At 42.1% G+C, this 24,764-nt stretch overlaps 1 protein-coding gene across 1 annotated transcript; it reads right to left on the bottom strand.

Annotated features, from left to right (window-relative positions):
• Positions 1 to 971: 971 nt before the first annotated feature.
• ccdc85al (coiled-coil domain containing 85A, like) lies at positions 972 to 23,315 on the bottom strand. The gene is made up of 4 exons (XM_040145999.1): positions 22,668 to 23,315; positions 20,199 to 21,297; positions 4,343 to 4,400; positions 972 to 1,970 (listed from the first exon to the last, which is right to left on the bottom strand). The coding sequence occupies exons 1-4, from the start codon at positions 22,983 to 22,985 to the stop codon at positions 1,952 to 1,954; spliced, it is 1,494 nt and encodes a 497-aa protein (XP_040001933.1). The 5' UTR covers positions 22,986 to 23,315; the 3' UTR covers positions 972 to 1,951.
• Between the last annotated feature and the right edge of the window lie 1,449 nt (positions 23,316 to 24,764).

Below are 24,764 nucleotides of genomic sequence, written 5' to 3' on the forward strand. Positions count from 1 at the left end.
TAGTCCCCAACCATTGCACTTTCATGTTTTCAAAAACTTCAGTGCCTAGCTGTTTTAGGAAACAATTTAGACTTTTTAAAAAATAAAACAACATATTTGTGACCTGTTTTACATCTTCAGTGGGAAAAAATGGGCTTTGGGCCCCAGACAGGGTTGAGAAGATGGAAAGTATTGAGAGACAGACTATTGCATTGTTGGTTTTGTTTTTTTAAGGGATTTTCTCAGCAATAACAAAAATATAGAATATCATCAGCCGCATCCTTTAACCTAATCATAAATGCACACACCCAAGAGTGTGCAAAATCCTAATGTTGAATCTCAGAGCACAATTTGGTTGAGTGTGTTGGTCAGGATGTGAAGGAAGGTGATGGGTGCAGAGGAAGGAAGACGTATCTGTTTAAGTTCCAGTGATTTAACAGGAAATTCTTTCCAGTTTAAGCCCATTGTCTCCCATCTGACAGGATGAGACGGGGGAACATGCGAGGGTGTCACATTTATCATGTGATGGCCAGCATGCGTTTCTGCTAAAGCTTAATTGCTTTAGTTCAAGTATATTTCTATTTCATGTAATCACACTTACACGCTTAACAAAAATGGTTTATTTTTAATCACAAGAATTCCAAATGGCTGAAAAACAATTTATAATCTCATCCTTTTTTTTGTCACTGCTGCTGTGCATGACTTGTTGATTTTTTTCCTAACCTTAAAATTAGCTTTACAACGTGTCCAATCTGACCTTTGACTGCAGGGTCAAAGTTCGGCACACACTCCCCTCCAAGTCATTTCAGCACACGGAAATAAAACCTGAACAAGTGATGCACTTTTACATAAAGAAGTCTGTTTATTATTTGATATATATATCATATGCATCTTCATATAATAGTTCTAATACCAGTAAGTCAAAAATAATAATCATATTATATTTATATATATATATATATATATAGATATATAGAAAACTAATCCAATAATCTACTTTTTACTTGGACTTTACTTCCTTGTAAAAAACAACATGGAGAAATGTATAATCTTCTCCCCAGCTTCAATATAGGCGTCTTAAGGGAGCAAAGAAGATAATACAAAAAAGAAAAATTACACCTGAACATTGCATCTTATAGAACTAGAACATCATTCAGCAGCTAGTAATGTTGACCATCTTGGTTTAAGACACAGGAAAAGGGTTTTTTTTTCTTTGCTAGAACATCTTTGACAAATTTGTTTTTTTTGTTTTGTTTTGAAGTTCAGTTGAAATGGGTGAAAAAGTTTAGAATTTTACAAGGAAGGGAGAGGAGACAATGGCAATCGTGATCGGCTGGATTTGGCGACTGAGAGACAGAACATTAGATTACACCAGTCTCATTATACAGTTTGGATGATGAATGTCTGAAGATGAAGGGAATAAGGGAGAGAGTGGAGAAAAACGGACAGCAGTGGGGCTAGATGAGGGAAACAGAAGGGAGAAAGAGTGTAGGAAAATTGTTAAAAGTTGAGAACAGCAGGGTATAGAAAGTTTAATTTATGTGCTTCTCCACCAATAATCTACATTTGTAAACAGGGGGTAGCAGCACCAACAGTGCGGAGTCCTCGCCATTCCCTCTCACTGATCCCCAGCGTCCCTCCCCTTCTCTCTGGGTGCTCTCCAGGAGGTAGCCGTGTCACAGTTGGCAGGGAGAGATATCCACTCTAATCCATTTAGCTGTTGTAACAACCATACTAATAGCATTCTCTCAAGAAACTCCCCTCCCCTTAAACCCTCGATATATAGAAATGAAAAAATGGAGGCAGGCTGTTTCAGGGCTGTGGACATGGATGAGGCCATGGATGGCAGACCACGTGGAGCCATGGACAGCGGCACCCGGGGGGTCTCGTGTCTATCAAGGCCAGAGACGCAGAGGGGCTGTGCCGCTGTGACCCCTCCTCTCTTTGAGGAGCCTAACTGGTCAAGTTGGGGTCAAGACGAGGCATCAAAGCTGTAAAGGAAAACAAGAACAAGAATTGGAGATCTTATTAGCACAGTATGACTTTTTTGGTACATTATTGATCCTCGACTGATTTGATAAAAAAGAAAGACCAAGGCACAAATGCAACTGAGCCACTGTATGCATGGGCTTAAACTGTAGGTGAGTATACGGATGTTTTGCAAATTTTGAATTTCAAATTTCTACAAACTTACAAAAGAAAATGTAAATTCACTGGATATAGTCATGCATCAGAAAATGTGGTACCACTTTCAAATGAGGCACACTTTATAAAGATTTTATAGTTTGTAAATTATTGTAAGTAAATGTCAATAAATTGTTCACTAATTATTTATAGATAGTAATAAAATTCTTTACAAATGTACGTCAACAACGTTTGACTTTTTAATAAACCATCAATCACATCAGTCACAAACTGCACTTCCCAAAGTGTTCCTTATTAGATTATTCCCAAATTCTGTTCCTCAGTTATAGCAAAAACCAGGAACGGTTTCCTTCAAACTTTAGTCTGTCTACAACTATGTTATAACGCGTTATCACTTATCAATCACTCTAAATAGAGGCATTAGAGTACAGTGTTACTCAGCAGGGGATCTGAGGGATTTTTTTGTTTGTGCTTAGATTAACACAGGTATTTCATGAGGAGTTTGATATGTAATAGCAGCATTAAATGAACCTACTGTGTATTATGAACCTATTTGTATAAGCCCAGCCTTAGGTTTAGTGGTTTAACGAGAAGAGTCAGGATTACATCTCTCATTTAATAGGAAGTCCAGCTTCAACAGGATGAAATCAGGCATTTTTGTATGCACTTTTGCTGGATAATTGCTTGGAAAGTAACAGCGCACCACTTAAATTCGGCATGGCAATGTATTACTCTGGAAGCATTACTCAAATTCATGTTGATTTATGCTCAAGCATTAGCAGTAAAACACAGATATGATTTCCACCCCAATTGTCTTTTTTAGAGCAGACATTTGACTTACTGTCACTGTAAGTACAGGTAAGATAAGTACAGGTTACCTGCCTCTCATACCTACACAAATACTGGATTTAATCTTGAAGGTCATCTTTTCGAGGGTTCTTGCAATAATCCATTAAGCCTGCAGATGTAAATGCTAATAAGTTGTTCATAAATGGATCAAGACGCTCTGTAGTGCTGGAGAAAAAACAGGGGTTTGTCCCAATCTGGCACCCCTGGAAATGTTCAAGGCCATTGAGTATTACCATTAAGTATTCGCAAATGATTTATTAACCACTAATAAAGCCATTAGTTATAACTTGTCCTGTCGTGTCATACATTAGGTAGAAAGATAGTTAAATAGACAGAACCAGCAAAGATCTCTGTAGAGAAGCATATGAAAGAGACAGAGAGTTTAAGTGACTAAGTCGTTCATCACTGAAGGCTTTTGTGTTGCTTATTCGTGACGGATCCTTTTGTTCCTGCCTGCGTCTGTCTCCACCACAGCGAAGAGCCAAGGGTTGGCCACGGGACCTGACTTCAGTCTGCATTGTTGCCGCATCCTCGTCGCTTTTCTCTGAGCTTGCAAATCATCTACTGACACAAAGTACACTTTCTTCCTTTCCTCACCTGAATCATTGATATTTCTGTACGAGGTAAGGGGGCGTTGTCTGAAAAAGCGCAGGCGTGGAAGGAGTGATGGGGTGAAATTACTAATGTGAAGGAAAAGGAAGAAGACGCCGCTTTCATCCACAGCTAGAAAAAGTCACCATATTTGGAAGAGCGATCATGAGAATGAGTGTGACTTATGCCATTATACACAGGAGTGCATGCGCTCTGCGACAGCAGTGGCCGGGGGGGGCACGACTATCCTCTAGGGGGAAGTACATCTTGTCTTGCAGTCATTAAATATTAAGACAGCCATCTCGCCCTCCCACTGAGGCCTGAGTGAAGATGTAGGATGGCACACGGGGACAGGATAGGATCACCTCTAACTCTGTGGTCCCACTGTAAACCCACTGTGATTACACCTGGGCCAGAGCAAGCAAGCAAACACATTACTCATCTGGACCCGGAGCACTGCAATGTCACAGGATCACTACAGAATACGTTTTGTTGATCACCTACTGATGAGCAAGAGAACAGAGTGAAAACATTCCTATACTGGTAGTACTTGATATAAATCACATGTACCCTCCAACCCAACAATTATATGTAAATAGGTTTCAAGACCCCAGTTAAAGGAAACACACTGTATGGTAAGATAGAGTAATGAGAGCTAATTGCAGGATTATGGACCCTTGTGGAAAGAACAAACAATGACCTTCATTGGATGTTCTTCCTCTCTAATTAACACAAAAGAGGTTTATGAAAAAGGAACAAGGTGGCGAGGGCTTCTTACCTGTCCCATAGCTTGACATTTCTACAGTTGTTAGTGCAGCAGCCGGCTGATATCAAAGCTGTGACAGAGAGAGAGGAGGAAAGAGACAGAGGAAGAAACAAATTTAAATGCGTGATTTTGACAAAAGAAGAGCGTCTCATTAACCAAATGTTTTAGAGCTGACGTCTGTCTGTTTAGACTGCTAAAACAAGGAAAAATGACTCATAAATAAAATATGCTGATATAAATAAACAAGCGTTCGTTATGAGCAGAAATATATGTAAAAGGTGGAATTGGGAATATATTTGTTATAGAAAATGACTGCGCCACTCATGCAAAAACTGAACCACACTTCTTTGCTTTTTTGCCGAGAGTTAGAGGAGAAGATTGATAGCGCTCTCATGGCTGCATGTTAAATATGGAGCTAAAGCAAATCTCAAGGGCAATGGCTGTTGTTCACTAAATGGTTACAGCACGTAACTCCCTAAAAACCACAAAGTACTTCTATTACACGACTGTTTATTAAGGGATTAAACAACAGAGATATAACATGTTGATTAATGAGCTTTAGAAGTGGTAGTTGGGGCATTTTTTTTTTTTAAGGGGAGTTAGGCTAGCTGTTTCCCTATGCTTCTAACTGTTGGAAAGAAAGCAAATAGGTGTATTTCTTTCTATTTTTATGTTACATCCCATTCGATCTTTTATGTTTTTCCTCTATAACCTCAAAGCATTGCAAGATAAAAGTAACAATGTAGATGGTAGTAAATAGTAAAAGGAGCATCAGGCCTATGTTGTGTTGTATGGAGCAGCATTTACAACTTTTCCACATTTCCCCCCATCGTCTATTTCAATCTCTGCTGCAATGGTGCAAGTGACAGCAAGCAGAGCGGCAACAACCTTCACAGGGCGCCCACATGTGAATCACAGTGTGCACGCACACATGCACACCCACAGGCAGGCGGATTTATCTCGACTTCAACATCAAGTGCGTCAAATCTTAGACTAAAAGATCAAGTGAAACAATGGAAGGAGAGAAAGGGGGGCAGACAGTGAGACAAAAAAACAAGGATTTGTTTTGTTTACTGAGTGACAGATTTGAACAGCTCGGTCCACTAAAAGTACAGTCATGCTCTCTCACTCTCTGACAAGTGTAAGACATCACACTATTGCACTCAGCTTTACTGCCCTTAAACACAAGACAGGCTCTGGACTGTATCTTGACATCCTTGACCACAGATTCCTTTGCTGCTTTATTTCTGCCTCTCAGGAAAAATCATTTAAAGAAAGGGACATACAGTATTTGCTCTCATACTTTACTGGCTCTGTGAGCAGCTCTGGTCAGGACCTGGTTCGGTAAAGCAGTGGGAAATGCCTTCGCCTTAAGCAGTCCTCTCCAAAAAAAAAATGTTATCCCTCTTTACCTCCTTTACCCTTCAAAACAATTATTTTATTCTTTCTCCCCTGCTTGATATACAGTAGCTCTCTGTCTCTCTTTCTCTCTCCACCAACGGTTTCCTCTCCAGGAGTCCATAATCATGTTTTCAGCACACTTCCTCACCTTGGCGCGCCAACATCTCACATTAAAGATTCATAACGCTCATGTGACTGCCAAGTTCTGCGAAAGATTCCAGGGGCCACCTTCACCGCGTTCCCTGCCCCTTCCCTCACTGTGTTTATCTCCGTGGGGGGAGGGGGATGAAGCAAGACGGCTCAGAGAGATATGAAAACTCTTTTGAAGAGTCGGGGGGATGCAGCAGTGGGCTGGAGGGTATTTTCATTTGGAGGTCACGGTGTGTGGAATGGGATTGATTTCACGGTTAAAGCAGAGCTCATAGACCTGTTTGAGAGCAGTAAATACACGATCACATGCATCTCGCTTCGTTCCAACACACAAACACAAACGCACAAAGAGTCTACTGGATGTGTAGCTAATACATTTGGAGGCAGGACTTTGTCTGAACATTCGCTGATGGATCGATACAAGCATAGAGTGGTCTAGCAGTGACATCCCCGCAGTTTCTGAATGTGGATTTGGATTGATGCTAGAAAAGAAAACGGCGTTAAACAATTTATGCATTTTGTGAATAAGATAATCCTCATAAGTGAGCTCTCAATTTATTTTGGTTAAATTGGAACAAAATTATACACCTATATAAATTATAGGAAGTCCAGCGATACAACTATATACAACTATACAATGTGATTAGTTCCAGATGTGTTCCAGATGAATGGTCATAACACACAAATGGTTGGTGCCCTTCTGTGCCTGAGCACAAAGACTTGTCTGGCATGTCCAGATTAATTTGCAACCACGCGTGATACTTTGATTCACTATAATAGAGAGTGACGTTTGTGGCAAATAGGAGGTTTTCAGAGGAAATGCCTTTTCTAGATGTGTGTTACTGCAAAGAAGAACACTGGTTACTGGTTAAACACAAGTAGCCCAAGCTGACCACTCACACTTCCTGCGCTCTCCACATGGTATCATCGTTGTGCCGCGTGTAGATATATTTTTGAGGATTTGCACGCCAGCATAGCTATAGCAGCTTTGTCTGTATAGCCTCCACAGCTAATGCACAACTATAAATCTAGCTTAACTCACAAACGGGAGACTCTCAGCAGCTACGACGTGCAAAGCGAGGGTCACGTGACAGATGAGGGTTGCCGAGCTACCACAACTGCTAATGAGCTAAGCTGCTACTTTACTGCTGGCTGACCATTGAACTGAGCTATTGGCTGTGCAAAGCCATTAGCCTACAATGTTATCTACAATAACTGCGGGCTTGACAATGTTGTTTTATGAGTTTTTATTCTAAAAATGTTACAATGGACACATTTCAGTAGGAACTGATTACGACAGTGTTTTTACTACAGTGGCATGGAGAGCTAAAATCATGGTGTCATGCTAGCCTCTGTATCTCAGTACAATCTTTCATTCAGCATTTCTTTCATCGGTCTTTGTGAAAAAAACTGACCACATTCCTGAGGTTTACAAATCAGAAAAATCGGCATCCACCACTACAACAGTTACTGTAAGAAACTGAAACACTGAGGGTTTTAAAAAAGTCCAACAATGATTACTTTGTGAACATACAGAAAACTAAAGCTCCCATTAAAAAAGCTCAATTCACCAAAGCAAAAATAATTTTTCCAATTTTTTTAGCTATAATCTCTGCAACCTGAAAATTTTTATAGTGTTCTCTTCTCTCTGGCCTGCCTTTATTATGGACATGTGTGAGCTAACCGTGAACCTCTTGAATCTCTCGTGATCTTGCCTCTCTTGCCGAGCTGTAACCTTTAGCAAATGTCTGGGAATCATTGAATATGGTGTTTGGGGAAAGAGAAATATTAAATAAATAATTATTTTCATAAAAGTATTGTCTTTATCTAGATATATGATATGAACCACATGACATACTACTGAGAAAGGTCAATGAGAATATGAATTAGTTTCTTATTCTACTTCGTGAACAGAACCTGTAAGTTCAATTTCTCACTTCAGCTCTTGATGTGTCCTCTTCATTACCTGATCTTTCACCAGACAGACAGTCTGAACACAGATGGTGGAAGTATTTCCTCTGGGCAACCTACACATTTTTATTGAAGAGATCCTTCAATGTGTTTTTCCAAATCTGATTAACTAGAAATTATGTATGCCTGAAAAATGTTATAATAAGAATTTTACATTTAAGGATTTTTACCTTTTTCAAATCACAATTTGTCAAAACTAAACAGCAGGGAAAGAATAAAGAAATGCAACAGATTAAGATTTGCTGTACAGATTTTAAATACTTTTCCAGTGAAAGCTGTGTTATACACGTCTGTACTCTTGTGTTTAGCGTTATGTTTTTTCTGGGTAGCCTTCGGCTGTCTCTGTCTATGATGTGACCCTCGCTTTGCAAGTTGTAGTGGTGAGAGACACAGACACAAACAAAGAAAGAGAAAGTCTACAAGACGTGGATGCTACATTTGAAAGCAGGAATGTGTCTGAACATGCTACGATGGATCGATACAAACCTACTCTGGTCTAACAGTGACAGCCCAGCAGTTTTTGAATGTGGTTTAGGATTGACGCCAGAGTTCTGAAACACGAATTAATGCTGCCTATATTAGTGCAAAATGATTATTAGCCCAAGTGCCCTCTACACAATGTGATTAGTTCCAGATGTGTTCCAGATGATTTTTCATAATAAACACATGTGGGCAGGACCTTGTCATCACCCTGCGGTATAGAGGGTGGCGCCCCTCTGTTCCTGAGCTCATTACCTTGTCTGGAACGTCCGGATCAGTTTCAAGGATTGGTTGATATTTTTTTCTCACTGTATTGTCATTTGTGTCAGTCTGACACACTGACTTTTCTATACATCCGTACGGTATACTACATCTTCATGTGTGTAACATGAAGTCAGCCAGAACTGCACAGTTAGAACACGTCAAGTCAAGTCAAGAAAGACACAGCATGGAACTTTTCAACCAACAGCTGGTGGAAACAATACAGTTTTTTCTCCAACGTATCATGCTAACTCAGCTCTCGGTCTTAGGACTCAAACCTCGGCTGCTCAAGTGCAAGAACAATTAGCTTAAATGGATTTGCTGTCTCAAGGTCGGCACTCACACACTCACAGGTCACAAGACTACAAACTGCTGTCTTGTGATGGAGCAGTCCTGTTAACATGCACTAGCCATATGCCAAAATCCAGAGAATCCCTTTAAAGTGATCTGGATCAATGTCTAATGAAAGTTGCTCTTTCTGAACTCCATCGTCTGTGACCTCTTCAAGGAGAGTTATAAAGTGAGAAAACAGCACACTTAGATGGTGTTTGCTGATTTAGTTATGGGCAGGGTGTTAAAACCAAAATTGGATTTAACGGAATGTGAGAGATGTGTAGAGGGAAGGGGTTTCGTTGTGGGTCAGTGCAGGAGTATATAGATAATGTGATTACTCCAGAATAATGCTGGGCCTAAGCTCCCTCAAATTCCACCTCTGTACATCAGAGCTCGAGTGAAAGGCTCTAAATTTCCTCACAAAGAGATCTATGAGATTGGCTTGGGAGAAGCTGCTCCCACACTGAATAAATCACTGTTACAGATGGGGAACTCTTTTCCCTCTGCAGCCAAACGCCACTTATTAACTCTATGTAACTCTTCAACATACAGTTCAGAGAAGAGATTCCGGACCGTTTTTTAAAAGGCGTCATTAACAAAATCAGATCTCTTTTGTTGGATGAAAAACGAGTTTGTAAAATGATTCAAGGAGGCTGGGTTTCCAAGCAATAACAATAAAGCACCTCTTAAAAAAATTCTGAATGACCGCCGTATAATTTGTAATAACCAGTAATGGAGTTGTTATTGATGTAAACCTGCTTTCCTCAGGGCTGCTCATCTCTCAATCCTACCCGGTCTGTCAGTAAACCCCACCCAACCCCTCTCTCTCCTTCTTTCAACTTTCAGGATCAATGCAAAGTAATTTCACACGGCCATCCCCTCAGATCTCCTAAAAATTTGCCACATAAATTATTCAGGCTGGCTGGTCAGGAAAGCCTGTGGAGATGCACGGCGGATCAGTGACCTTCCGTTTAGCTAGCAGTCAGTCAGACTATCAGTTAGACAGACAGTCAGTCGGTCAGCAAGGATGACTGGCAGGAGAGCCACTTGTCTTAACGCCCATCAGGCAGCTGCAGCCAGTGCTGTTATGTGCAACTCTGGAGAATGAGGGTAAGTTCTGAATGCATAATACAGAGCTTATGCGTGACCACAAGACACACACCAAGTGGAAACAATATGCAGGGTATTTATGGAGTCAAGTCAGTGTTTGGTCAGTGGCTAACAGTGACTCACAGAAAGGCCCAGTCATGTGATGCCAAGTCGATACCACTTCAGGTCTGGAGAATTTCATCTCTTTGGTCATTTCTGCTGCACTAGATTGTACCACCAACATGATGATTGGCTGCATTGGTTGTGAGTTATGGGCCCTGGTGGCCTGTATGTCTTTGGCAAATCCATAAAATTAGACAGGGTAAGGGTAAAAGTCCTTTCTATTTGAAAAAAATAAAGTGAAATTGAGGCGTCATCACAAACAAAATGGCTGTTTGAGGATTCCTTGCTCTCACATTTTTTGATATTTTCTCCAGGCCTTATAATTATAATTAGAATATGTAATAGAATGTGCCATGCTTAAAGTCACTGCACTATTGTGAGATTGGACAGTATGTGACTGTAGTTAAAGCAATGCTAAAAAATGTTTTGGTGTTGCATAGTGGCTTCATACGGCAGTGAAAAGTAACTACTCTAAACAGCTTCAATTTTAATATACATATATATATATATATATATATATATATATATATAGAGAGAGAGAGAGAGAGAGAGAGAGCCAGAGCATGGAAGCAATTACTTTAACTTATCATCATGACAACAAGGGGATACAGCAAGCCTGGCTGTGTCCAAAGTCAACAAATACGCCTACCAGAACCTCTAAATCTCACTAATTCACACATTATATCTTGTTTGTTTAATCCATACACAAACAGAAATGTAAAAACAACAATTTCTCTTTTTTACGGGGAATCTTTATGTTAAGCTAAGCTCACTGGCTAACTCATCCGATGGTTACTGCACACACATGAGAATAGTACCACTCTAACTGATTAGACAGAATGTGAATAAGCATCTAAAAGTATTCCTTTTAAGAAGCAACTGGACTCCTCAGCATGACAGTGTAGGTATATTTCCCTTTTTGCCCATTTGGTGTCCTTATAGAATATTTCCCTAAAGTTTTCCAGTGAGAAATTGGCCACTCATTGCTTTTTAGGAGAAACATTAGCTTTTCTCACGTTATTGGTTGAAAAGATTAACTTTAATTGCTCCTATTTGTTCTTTTTGTATCTTAGGCTGATAAAATGGGATTTTTTTTTCTCAGAAATCCTGGCTAGTACTGCTTTAATGACATTCTTATCATTTAAGCTCCCATTTGTTGTCACAATAAGCTATGCAGAAAATAAATATACACGATTAAGAGGGCAAAAACTGTCATCCTGCTGTAATTTATGGTGAATGTCTTCTGACTACTGTGTAAGCATTTTAATGAAGTGAGTGATGGCAGCAGGTAGGAACAGGAAATAACTTGAAGCCCTGGTATCTGGAATGTGGCTGGGGTAGACTGTGGACAGATGAGGGTATGAAACTCACTGGAGCAGAGGTGGATAATTGGTGCCTTGTAGACTGATCAAGCCTACAAGGGCTGTGTGTGTGTTTGTGTGTGTGTGTGTGTATGTGTTTTTGTGTGTGTGTGTGTGTGTGTGTGTGTGTGTGTGTGTGTGTGTGTGTGTGTGTGTGTGTGTGTGTGTGTGTGTGTGTGTGTGTGTGTGTGCAGTTATTTGGCCTTTGTGATCTAAGGGACTCAGATACACATCTACATCAAAAGGGAGAGCATACTCATACTCACTAAAATTTCAAATATTTGTTCTGTAAGATTCACAGTTGAACAAAAGAGATAAACAGAATGGGAAAAAAAACAGAATACTGAAGTGAGTGCTGTCACGACATCAGCCCTTAATTCTTCTTTTGTTGCTTTCTTCTGTGTTCAAGCCCCCACATCATCCCTCCCCAATCTACAAGGGCCTGAACTGTCAGTCACACTGCTGTGGTATGCTTTCGGCTATGACTCTCAAAGGTAGATTAATTATTTAAGCAGACATTTGCAAGATAAACTGCTGTTGTCCTATTAAATTTACATTTCCTCCCATAAAATACTGCACTCATCTCATACAGCTCTTCTCACATTAAAGAAGTGAAAAAAAGATTTCTAGCAACCTGTTATATAGGATTTAAAAAAAAAAATTATGGCTCTTGAATGCAACCATTAAGATATATCAGTATAAATCTGTTTTTATCTGGAATTCATCACCCCACATTTAGAGAAACTATTGAAAAAGTAACATACCAGCACAGAAAATGGTCATCTACTGTCGTTCCTTAATTACGTTTAACCTCCAGCTAAAGCTCTCACAAAGCCAGATGAAAGAGGTAATTAAATGGACCTTTTGCTGTAACAGTTACGGAAATGAGCCGGTCAGTCTGGAGCAGTGGGGAAAGCGCGGGGATTGATTTCAATATCTCTGAGAGGAAATCTAAACAGACCAAAAGAAATTGCTGATAGAGAACTAGAAAGAGATAATGATATAAATATAATGACAGTGGTGCCAATCATTTTACTTTCATTCATTGATCCACAGTAATGGGAGCTGCACACATGCACCTCATTTGGGAAAACATTACATCAAATGCACATAATGCACAAGATGGGCAGGAGATAAATGTATGCCCCAGGAAATGGATAACTACATCCTGGGTGTTGTGAAAGGGAGAGATAATAATGTTGTTAGCTGCATCGCTTTTGACATGTTATGTTCCCGTTATGTTATCTCACTTTCTATCCCTCTTTTAACCGATGGCGAGGCTCTGAAAACCATCACAGCAAAACGACTCATCACTGCTGCTTGACCAGTGATGCAAATGCACAACAGATTGTCACCACAGAAAAGCTAGCCGAGCACTGAAGTGAGACTATGTAACTATTGAAGAAGAAGTAACACATCCTCTTACAAATTAAAAGTTGAATTTGAAAGCATAAAATGCATTTTATGTCTACAAATCCAACTGTCATCTATCTGTTAAAGTGATGGCTTTTTGTCCTTCAGAAAAAAGAGACTGTTACGTAAATATTCACCATGGCATTATTCAAACACCCCAACATTCAATCAGTTTCATTATCTATTAGAACTCTGCTGCTTATTTCATAACGTGCATTAGTGGACAAGCGCAGAATTACAAGATATTAAGTTGGGATTCACATTTCTCACATGCTGTTATCCATGGCATGGATGACAAGAGACCGTCTTGCGATTGGTTGACACCCAGATGTAATCACGAAACTTTACAGGTGTGTAGTTGAGATCAACACGATGGCAGACTTCGAAGATGGGCGTGGTCCGACCCATAAGTACGAGTACTGATGCGATAATGTAGTCATAACTTCTGAATACTCATGGCTCGGAACGTCAACATGTTGATGGTTGTCGCGGCTCGTGTGATCCCATTGCAAGACGGTCTCGAGTCATTTCTGCTATTATTCTCTTAATGTTCTAGAGCAAACTCACTCAGACTGAAACACCTAAAAGCTGCCAAACATCCAGCTCAGTGAAAGCCAGCATACAGCACAGGCACTCAGCTGCATCTGTCCAGCTCCACTCTCCTCCTTCACTCCCACCTGATACCCTCAGACTGCCAGGTCTCAGCATGACACTCAGCAACAGCTGAAGTAAATGTAACATGTAAGACAGTAGCTAAATGTGGTTACTGCTGGTGACTCTGGGTACTGACAGAGGTTCCCTCAGGCCCAGTCCTGCCCTCGTACATGGCAGCCACTCAACTTCCAGTTAATTACCTGGCCTAGCAAGCTAATTTCCTCTCAGCTCAGTGGGCCGTTCCCCATTGGCACAACGTAAGAGGACAAAGACTGTTCTCCATTCCAGTGGGTTTGCGTGTCTACTGGATGACTGGGGCTACTGTGGAACATTTGTCACACACCCCTGGGGTCTGGGCTGGAGTGACGCTAGTACACGGCAAGCAGCCTCCTTCATAACTCATACAGCAACTTAGGAGCTGTATGAGGTGGGGTGGTGGGTGGGGATGGGGGGCTGGGTGGGCTTGTGTTTGGGAGCATCCTTAAACAGTTAACTGCTCAACATGTTCATATTCTGACTGAACACGATAACATTTGAATATTTGAGCGTCCAGATACCGTGCAGGCTCATAATATTGTAAATGTTCATCTTGGCTATATCTGCAGTACATGATCCCTTTTCTTTCCCTAATTTATAATTTATCTTGTCAAATACAATTTTTGTTCTCTTGTCAGACACATTTCACACTCCATTTCCCACTGAAATTACTCTTGTCGTGAGTATTTGGCTGAAATTTCTAGTATAAGACCAAAAATAAGTCTGTATTGTTCATGTAGTACACAGCAAAGAGATAATAAATGGCTCTTTGCTCCATCCAGTAGGAGCACCGAGGTGACGGCAGATGGATTAAAAATGACAATATGCACCAGAGGTGGATAAACAAAATGCCTAATCATGCACTCCTTAGTTAATGGCTGCTCTGATGGGCTATAGGTGAGGGTGTTTGTGAAAATTGGCCTCAGATGTGATTACAAATTCAAATGCCATGATAGCATTTAAAAGTAACATTTTTCCCTTTGTGGAGCTGTGATAAAGGCATCCATCTTAAGAATCGCACATCTCTAAAGGCCTCAGCTCTAACTGTCTCTGGAGTTTTTAACCTGCTCTCATTCCTCTACTGTTTTAGTTGATAAAATACATCAAGCAGGGAATACCTACTCAGTTAAAAAAAAAAAATAATAATTTGATTACAAAAAAATGCCGATAGAAACTCAGGATTATTTATATTTTAGTAAATTCAAGAAGTAATGACAGGTAAAGCTGGGATAGTGGTAATACAGATGAGGCTGCCTGGTAATAATACTAATCCACTGGAGTACAGCAGCCTAATGCTCCCTCAAATCCTTTCATGCCAAGCAGCTGTGACAAACATTTGAGTTTCTTCATGCCCCTTAGGCTGTGAGACTCCACAGTTTGTCAAGGGGATACGTTCCGTCCATTGCCTTGGCAGACGAGTGAGGAAGAAGAGGATAGAGTGGAGTCAGAGGATGAGGAAATGATGTGTTACAGAGAGGAAGACGGAAAGAGATAGAAAGAAGGAGGGGAAGAAAAAAGCTAGAAATCCACTCAAATACTTCCTCAACCCTCTTTCCTCAGCTCAGCCTGGCAAACAGCACATCCTCTGGCCTTCTTCAGAAAGAGGGCTTTGTAATCAGAGTTTTCTCTCTGTCAGACAGCTGGTTGTTCACACTGGCAGCCAATTAGGATGGAAGGAGAGACGAAGACAGAGAGAGGAGGGAGAGAGAGAGAGAAGGAGTTAGCCTGGCCTTCTCAGTGACAGCAGAGAGGAGGAACATTATCTGAGGCCAGAGCTTCAGTGATGATTTCCTGTTGCACTGACAGACAGCGGCACTTCTAAACAACAGCCAGAGGAGCTGGATAGTTTGAACTGATGCTGCAGTTATAAAAGATTAACAGAACCAGTGAGACAGTGCGATGGTCTTTGCTAATTCAATCAGAAGTGGTATGCTCAAGAATGGCGGAAAACAGCTGAACAATGCTGCCAGCATTTGTCAGTTCTCACTGAGTCGAAAAAACAAACAAACAAGAACAGGAGTTAGAGATGAATATGCAAAAGTTCACCAACCACTTCTTTCAAAGATTCAGTTTCTGTGAAAGAAAAAAACATACGTTTAATCAAATACTCTCTAAACCCCTCCCACAAACAGCGATTGTCCAATCATAGCTTAGCAGCTGTTGCCAGGCACAGCAGGCCTGTCAGCCTTTGATTTCTCCACATGCTGCAGGGGTGAGTATCTGTAGTTAGAACAATACCCGGTATTGAAAGAGTTTTGGGAGTGTTTTTTATCCCCTTTCTAAAATCGAAGGCTAACAGCTTTGTCTTGCTCTTTGTTTGATTTGGAGAAGTTTACAAAGCAGCCCCAGCCTAACTCATTACCCGTGACAGTGCTACGCTGGTCATTAGCACTGGTTAGTTCTAATTGTCCTCCTGTCATGTAAAAATGAAAATATAAACACAGCATGCATCTAATCTGGTTCCTATCCAAGTATGTCTATAGTGAGCTATGCTTCCAAACAGGGATTATGTAAGAATGAAATAGTTGTCAGATCTTACATTTATCCTTATAATATTCGGGTAAAATTAACTACCACTACCTTGCAATACAACAACAATGCTGTACCTTTCTTTCGATGTCGTCTGCATGGATCATTAGTCGACTGGTAAGGATGCTGACTTTTTGCCTCGGAGATGTAGCTTTAGTCTCCGTCTTTCAGCATCATCGTATATGACGATATCTTTGAGTTGCATATTTAAGACCTTATTACATGGTTTTCATTTAAAAACAGAATTCTCAACCAACTCACAGAGTTAGCACTATGGAGCTGGCTAGCTTGCGCTGATAAAATCTGTCAGGACCAGTTGTCATTTCAGGCGGCAAAATCAATCTTCGCTGGCTAGAACAGAGAAGCATGCTTCCCTACGTGAAATAAAGAAAACATAGTTTCAAAAATAACTAAGAATTTCAACTTGTAAACCTGCTACTGTTATCACTATAAACTGCATATCTGCCATGCATGCAAAGTGCGTGTGTATTACTCATGTTGCGGGGACATACAGTATATCTGTTTACATTGAGGGGCCTCAACTTTTGGGGACATAAAGCAAATCCTAATGTAAACCATTCAATTTTACGGTGAAGACTTGGCTCAAAGTTAGACTTAGATTAAGATTAGTGTAAGGGCTAGTTTTAGGCAAATAGTGGTTATGGTAAGGGTTAGGGTCAGGGTAAGTCTCCAGGAAATGAACGTAAATCAATCCAGTGTCCTCTGAAGTGATGGAAACACGGCTCTGTGTGTGTGTGTGTGTGTGTGTGTGTGTGTGTGTGTGTGTGTGTGTGTGTGTGTGTGTGTGTGTGTGTGTGTGTGTGTGTGTGTGTGTGTGACATTCATTGGCATCACAAGGGCAGAGGTTCTCCCACACACTGTAGTGTCCTTTTTTTCCTTTCTTTCTCTTCCCGATCATCTGAGGAGCTTAAGCTAATATGCAGAACTTGCGATTGCTAAAGCAGAAAACATGATTAAGTCTCTCCTCTTTCTGAAAAAGACCCTCTGCAGTGCAGACATGCTATAGGCTTAGCGAATAGTCACCCCTCCAGGCTGGGTCAGACAACTACAGTGTTCTTGGCTGATTATCTGACACTAAGAGGGAATCTATCCCTTGGAAAGACAGATATTTTTGATCTGGGTCATCGCTGAGCTGAAGGTGCCATTGTTTCTACAGCTCAATATGACACACAAAGTCTTAACAGGCTCTACAGGCCCACTATTTTATATGGGCAAGACAGCATTTATTGTTATTCAGAAACTTGTAAAACTCCAAAATGACATGCAGTTATTTCATCTTTATTTTTTGCACTTAGCATTCCTTGGATTTTCCAAATGCCTTTTTAGTTAAACCAGTTAGTGATTTTCTGGATCATGTATTGTTGAGATAAGAGGGTGAGTTTATTCAGGCTTGTTTCTTCTATTAGAAAAGCTGAGTATCTCTGTCATGTTCTACACTGTAAAACTAAGAGTGCTTTTAGTCATTCCGTGTGAATATGTGTGATAAGCTCGCCAAAAGATGCAACAGCCGAATGTAATAAAAGGCTGCGGAGGTCAGAGTGATGTTTTGCTTTCATTTCGGATTTTGACAGCAAATTAAAAGGCCTAGACGTCAGTACTTTTGAGTGTCACATGAACATGAGACTCTCATTTGTCTGAGTACAAGCCCTATACTGCTACAGTGACCTTGGATGGGACACTTCAGTGCATCCGCCCAAATCACACACACAAGCGAAGCACATGCACAGATACATAAAAATGAAATAATACTGTGCAAAGGGCTTAGAGGATAATCCAAGCGAGTGGAGTGTACTACATCGTCACAGGAATTAAATTCCCTCTTCGTCCAAAAAAGGACATGGCAGTAAGGATGGGTCAGGGGATGACACACGTGGATACGGCCACAAAGCTGTTCTCTTTACTTCTCTTATCTCACAAAAGCCTTTGTGTATGTCTATTCATCCTTCTTATCTTTTATTTTCTATATTGCCTGTACTGTAGTTAGTTAGTAGTTAGACGTCTTAGCATATTTTAAATTGTGTTGTTGTGACACAGGTCAGTAGGGGCATGGTGGCCCTTGGGGGACACCTTCATGATAGAGATAAACAGCAATTCTGACAGACGAGAAGCCGTGATATACCAATCTGACTCCATAGCAACAGACACACACACACACACACTCAAAATGCTCTCACACACACACACGATGACTGAAGTCTTTATGGATCTGCTTAAAGGCTACTTGGTGCATAACATTTCCCTCTGAGCTAAGTTCACAACAGTTATGCCACAGTTGGAAAACCACCAGGCTCGAGGGCCAGTGAGTGCCCTGTGCACTCACAACATTTTCCAATTAGGGATTTGCGAGGCATTAATGTGGCGTGGCCTTTTGCAGACACCATATGGGTTTCAGGTTACATCAAGATTGAAATCTCTTATGGCGCTACAGAGTGCAGAGAGAGCTAAAACAGAAACAGAATGATGATGCAAATCAACTTTGTGTGTGTCTTTGTAATAATCCGGTGCAATCTGTAGAGATTGCAAAATGGCTAGAGAGAGCATGTTTAACAGTAGACTGTCATTTTTGGGGCTACCGTGTAGTTCTTAAAGGGCTACTCCAGCGATTTAGTGTTTTAATTTCATCGTGTTTAACTCGCAAAAGACATTTTATAATAAGAATGGGTCTACCACCTAAAACACTACATTCCCTATAATGCAACTTGATATTGTCTCTTCATTGGAACATCCATCAGGATTATTTTCTCTGACTTGACAAAGCTGCTCCAGAGCCACAGATGACATTATACAACTGTTTTCACAGGCTGAGTAGTCCTCCTCATGATTAGTAAACTGATCTGCATGTGTAAAATCTGTGTAGTGCCCCTTTAAGGTCACCTAATGTTAGCAAAGATAGCATCCTCTCTAAACAGTCCTTTGTGTCTTTGCTTTGTATTTTTCTATTTACAATGAAATATATCAATTGAAATAATCAAGAGCCATGAATGACTCAGTGACTATAGCACACATTCAGCACACATTCTGACTTACCTTCGTGAAAGGTAACTGAAATCCTTCCTGTAAATGTTGGGTTTCCTCGGCTCTGTGTAAACTGTTTCTTTTTCTCTTGTAATTTCGGCCTCGTATTGCAAAGTCAGGCAGATATTTCACCTTGAGGAATTTCTCCTTTAGCTTCTGCCAGCTCTGTGCCACTCAGCACTTTTCCCCCCAGAAATCATTATCAGCTACTGTGGGGTATTTAAACAGCAGCCAAGTTGGTACTTTGATATTTCCCTCTGACTTTCTTAATTCCCACTGATCTCACTAAGATGGGCAGGACTGCAGCAAAGATTTGGGGGTAAATCATTATCTACTATAAGACGTGCAAGTATACGTGCGTGAGTTTTTGTGCCGACAGTTGCAACATTACACCACAAGCTGAAATCTGGATCATTTGAGTTAAATCTGTTCAACTTAGATACAGAACATGTAAAATAAATATTTCCAAACTCCTTATTTTGTCTCTCATCCACTGAGCCAACCCACATTCCTCTCAAGATGCCAAAAAAAATCAATAATGCTGTAAATTTTGCAGCAGTCAGAATGAGAATTTTTTTTTTTCTCAATCGAATAAAGACACATCAGATCAATCTCACCAAAAAGAAATCTTGCAAAAAAGATTTTTGAGTTTTTACAGAGAAAAAAAAACACATCTCTACCCTACTGTATCCCTCTTCTACAGAGATAAAACAATAAATTAGCAAAACCTTGAGAGGCTTTTGTGTTAACCTTTCGTGCTCACGTTTGTCTGAGTGTGTCTGTGTGGCCTGAGTCCATGGGAATTTGTATATCTCTGTGTGTAAAAGATGTTGCACAGCATCCTCCACTATTTAAGGAGTTACGTGCATGGGAGAGTTGGATAATTTCAGCATTTTTGGGCTTTTTTGAGGGGGGCGGTGTTTATTCAGAAAATCAAAACACAGGATGATAACATTCACTCAGACAGAAATACTGCCAGGCACACACACACACACACACACACACACAGACACACACACACCTACACTTACCATTCATGCCATTGTAGATGCTCCGATGATGTGGCGACAGCTCATCTGCAGCTGACCTCCTCTGCCCGTCTCTCACAGGGCTGCCAAACTTCACATGGTCAGGGCTCATACTGTACTGGTGCCTATGAGTTTCGGGGCTGCCCCCTGGGACAACGCAGCTCTTTTCGTGGAGCTCGCTGGTCCCTAAATGGGCCTGACGGGGCTCGGGACTCCCACAGCCTGTGCTGCTAATGCTGCTTCTGTGGTGCCTCTGAAAGAGCTCCCCGCTACCTCCCTGGCCCAGGAAGTGCTGCCTCTGGCCCAGGAGGAGATCAGAGCTGTGGTGCTTGGGGTGCTGCTCTGGACTGCGTCGGCCCACGTTCCTCCCATATTTTTCTGGGCTGAGGCCTCGTATGGCTCGACTGTGGTCAGGCACGGATATGGAGCCGCACCGGGGTCGGCAGAGCTGGGGCAGGGTGTATGGGTACTCCAGGCTTGTACTCCGGTGGCGCCCAGCTGGGTGCTCGGGACTGGACACCTCCCTGTCACCTCCACTTCCTCCTCCTATTCCACTGATGTTGCTACACCTGGGTTTATGTACAAGCTCAGGGCTCCCTTTTTCCCCAGCACTGCCAACTCCACACACTCCCACAGCCAGGTGAGGCTGCTTATGATGAGGGTGATCGGAGCTGTCGGCGCTCCCAGCGCTGGAGGTGCTGCTCCCATCCCCAACGTCTCTCATCAGGAGCCCCTGCCCAGGCACCAGCAGCAAACTATTCTGGCTGTCTATGGAGTTGCGGCACCCTCCAATCCCTACACTTCCTCCGCTGCCACTTCCTCCGCCGCCACCTCCTCCACCTACCACCCCCTTTTCCTCATCCAGCAGCAGGCAGAGCTCCTTCAGCTCCAGGTTCTCGCGGATCACCTCCTCCTGTCGAAGCTCCAGCTCTTTGAGTTTCTGGAGGTAAAGAGTCACCTCTTTGCGCATGATGCTGGCACTGTATCGCCCCAGGCGCTGCCACTCCCTGGAAACACGCTTCCCTTTCTGGCGGTCATCGTCTAGGAAGCAGCACAAGTCCCGCAGCTCACGGTTGTCTTCCTGCAGCTTCTGGTTAATGTCCTGAGAGGAAGAGAAGGCAAAAACAAGAGGGAAAGAGAGATGAGTTAAACTGGGCATCAGGCCTAAGCGCTAGGTTAATTATAAATTCAGACAATGCTAATCAGCACAGGAGGAACATAAATGTGCTTTTCAATTGGTACAAAAGAAAACAGTTTTTCTTCTATTAATTGTATTCCAAAGTAAATCGCTGCAACCATTGTCCAATTTCAATCCACTTCACTGCTCTTTTAGATATCAGTCGAACGCTGTATGCAATCATAATGAAATGAAATCCTAATCCTCTCTGTCTTTCCCATAAAAGCACTGACTCACTCTATACCATTCAGTGTGAAGTACATAATGTGGATTAGAATGCTCTGTAGGAGACGGAGAGACCACACACAGCAATAAGACTGGCTTAGGGCAGAGAAATCATACGCCTTGCACATTTTATACCAAGCAGCATTTACTTAAACACCCCTTCTTCAGCTCCCTCTTTCCTTCCCTATCATTCGGTAATGATTTAACCCTCCCCTATCCTCCCTCTCCCGCGCTCTCTCTCCCCTTTTTTACCCTCCAGATCTTGCCTGTGCAATTAGGCAGCTTGGATGGGCGGAGAGGTGAAGAGGTCTCCAGGAAAGGCAAATGACCCCCATGTGCTTCATCCATTTGAGGCCACCCTCAGGCTGTGTCTGGGCTTTAACTGTAAACAATGTGGACATTGTGCCATATTCCCCTTATTAGTACCGCAGAAAATGAATGCCGTGGGTAAAGGTTACTGTAAAGGAGAATGCCTGTAAAATACTTTCAAAGCAAAATGCCACGTTGCTCTAAAGGCAAATTGTCCTGCCCACACTGCAGCTTTATGTGCAGATTTTTTTTTAGGAATGTAAGGTGTGTGTAGACAGAGAGAAATCTGGACGCCAGATTTGTGCACTGGCATATGAACAGAGCAGTGGATTTATAGAGAGATGCCCTCCTTTTCTGTATTAGAAGGATTTTGAATTTCTACCTCACTGGCCTGCTGTACTTTTTACACGCCCTGCGTTGTAAAAGCTTCTCTGCAGAGATACATTTTGTCATTGTCGTCCCTCCCCCTGTTAATAAAAGTCCTCTTGATTTTTGAAAGCCGGAATTCCCCACCTCCCCCTGCAAAAGTTGATTGAAAACTATAACTCTGCCTTTGGTTACGAAGACATAAAAGCCTGCGTTCATCCACACCAGATCCTCACGCAGGCCTACGCGATGGCACAATGAACTTCAATGATACCATCTCCTCTCACACCATGTTTGCCGAGGCGCTCTCTAGCTGAACATCCCTCCTGCTATGCGCGTTCTCAGGTGCGCTCCAAACCTATGATCTCATCCTTCTCCAGTGCGCGCCCCCTCACCTTCAGCCCCCTGATCTCGTTCAAGTGCAGCTGGAGGCTGCGATTGACCTCCCGGATGAGATTCCCGTGGTCCAGAATCACGCTCATCTTGTCGGCCTCAGACCGCCGCAGCCGCCGCACCAGATCCTCCTTGGACCACTTGAGCAGCTCCTCGTCGGTAATACCGGAGATGTCCTCCGCTGGACTTTCAGTCTTCGCTATCGACAGCTGGAGCTGGGGCTGGGGCGGCGGAGTCGCTTTCTCCATTGGCACAGCCTCCCCGGGACCGACAAACGGGCAGAAAATACTCAGAGGCTGGTTGAAAACCTCTGCTCGCATCCGCTCCCCGGTCGACTTAGGGTGGAAAACGGTTACCGTTCGGAGATCAGTCGCATAGTTTGGCCTTTTGTGCTGCTGCCGACACTTCCACTCTCTCGCAGAGCAACAGCTGACGATGCCGGCTGAGTGCGAACCAGCGGAGGGAGATGCTCGGCTCTGCTCTCTCTCACTGCAACATCCTCACAGTCGGGATGGAGCCTCTGCAGCCGACGTGCAGTGTGAGTTACCGCCTCGGATTTAGTATCCAAAGTCAGTCCCAGATGTAGTCACAGTGAGAGAGGCTCCGGTCGGAACAGTCGGTACACACACACACCTGCCGCCCGTGGAGAGAGAGAGGAGCGAGAGTGCTGCTGTGCTCGACAGAAACACTGAGAGAGGAAGAACAAGGCACCCCCCACCCCCCACTCCTCCCATCTCTCTCTCTCTCTCTCTCTCCCACCGAGGGTTTTTGCCCCACCAAAAATAGAGCTTGGTTACAGCGCCACCTAATGTTCACAATCATTCTCAACGGGCTGCCCGAAATGCTGAGTTCACACCCTCTCGGATTTACTTTACGTTGAAGTGGGACACGCAGGTTTCCTTCAGATTCCCGTGAGACTCACCGGAAGCGTGTTGACAGGCAGCGCGCATTAAGCAGAGATTAGCAAAGAAAAGTGACTCTCAGACAAATTAAGTACATTTTAAAAGTATATAAAAGCACGCAGTAGGTTACTGCTGTTTTTTTTAATTGTTTTAAATAAAAAATACTTTTCACTTTTTCTCACAAGTAGCTCACCCATTCTCTGCAACCTGGTATTTCAACTTGGCTAACATCCTGTGTTTTTAAAACTTTCAGTCAGTAAAATCTAGGGCATTTAAAGCACAGGCCACGGGGCCTATGTCAAATGTCCCAGTGTACGAGCGCGGCCGTGAACGCAGCATGACGATGAGCAGCAGCGGGCCACAGCTTCACTCCGGCACCATGGACACATTCTGATGGGGAGCCACGGGGTCTGTGTGACCTTGAGATATAAAACTGTACAAAACGTGGAGCAGTGTAGAAAGGCTACTTCCCAGTCCTTACTTATTTCAAAGATGTGATTATTACTGTGAGCACTAGTAGGCTAAGCAGTAATTGGTCAAGCTGGCTGGGAGTTAGAATTGGCTAGCCAAATATTAAGCACTATTATACTTTACATCAATACGCATCATATTTTATGAGATGATCATAAATGTGGTATGTAAAATCAGAATATGCAGCGTTAATTGCACCGAACCTTGAATATTAACTACTGAGATTATTTACATTACAACCAAATACTTTGTTATTTAATTAAAACATCCTTAAAAGAGGCATAAAATCCTCTACAGGAAGTATCTGGCAACAAATATAAAATTATTTATAATTACAATAAAGTCTAATATATTCTGTTAACTATTAACAATAAATTTCAGATTTACAGCTAAATGGAAAGTAAAGTAGGGTTACAATATTTCCCTTTAAAATTTAGTTGAGAAGAAATGTCCCAATAAAGTACCTCAAAATTGGCAGCCTTCTTTAGTAGACTACAGTAAATGTATTTGGCCTACTTTCCATCAGCGATCATAAAACGGGTAGAAATGATCTCTTTACCTCTGTACTTTGTCGGTGACTACGTGCTGAGAAAGTTGAGAGTGAAAAAAAACAGTCGCAGTCGCTTAACCACAGTTTATCAAACGGTGTTATACTGTCAGTATAGGAGAACAGCTACTACAAGTCCTGCATACTTCATTTCCCATAGTCACACTCTTCTTTGCGCA

The sequence above is a fragment of the Xiphias gladius genome, chromosome 15, assembly GCF_016859285.1.
Source record: "Xiphias gladius isolate SHS-SW01 ecotype Sanya breed wild chromosome 15, ASM1685928v1, whole genome shotgun sequence".
Lineage (NCBI taxonomy): Eukaryota > Metazoa > Chordata > Actinopteri > Istiophoriformes > Xiphiidae > Xiphias > Xiphias gladius.

What these genes read in the sequence shown, in the direction of transcription:
- ccdc85al (XM_040145999.1), bottom strand. Translation starts at nt 22,985, where the DNA reads ATGCGAGCAGAGGTTTTCAACCAGCCTCTGAGTATTTTCTGCCCGTTT. An exon ending in ACGAGATCAGGGGGCTGAAG is followed by an intron (nt 21,298 to 22,667) that starts GTGAGGGGGCGC and finishes TCTTCCTCTCAG; the next exon opens with GACATTAACCAGAAGCTGCA. An exon ending in CATCTACAATGGCATGAATG is followed by an intron (nt 4,401 to 20,198) that starts GTAAGTGTAGGT and finishes TCTCTGTCACAG; the next exon opens with CTTTGATATCAGCCGGCTGC.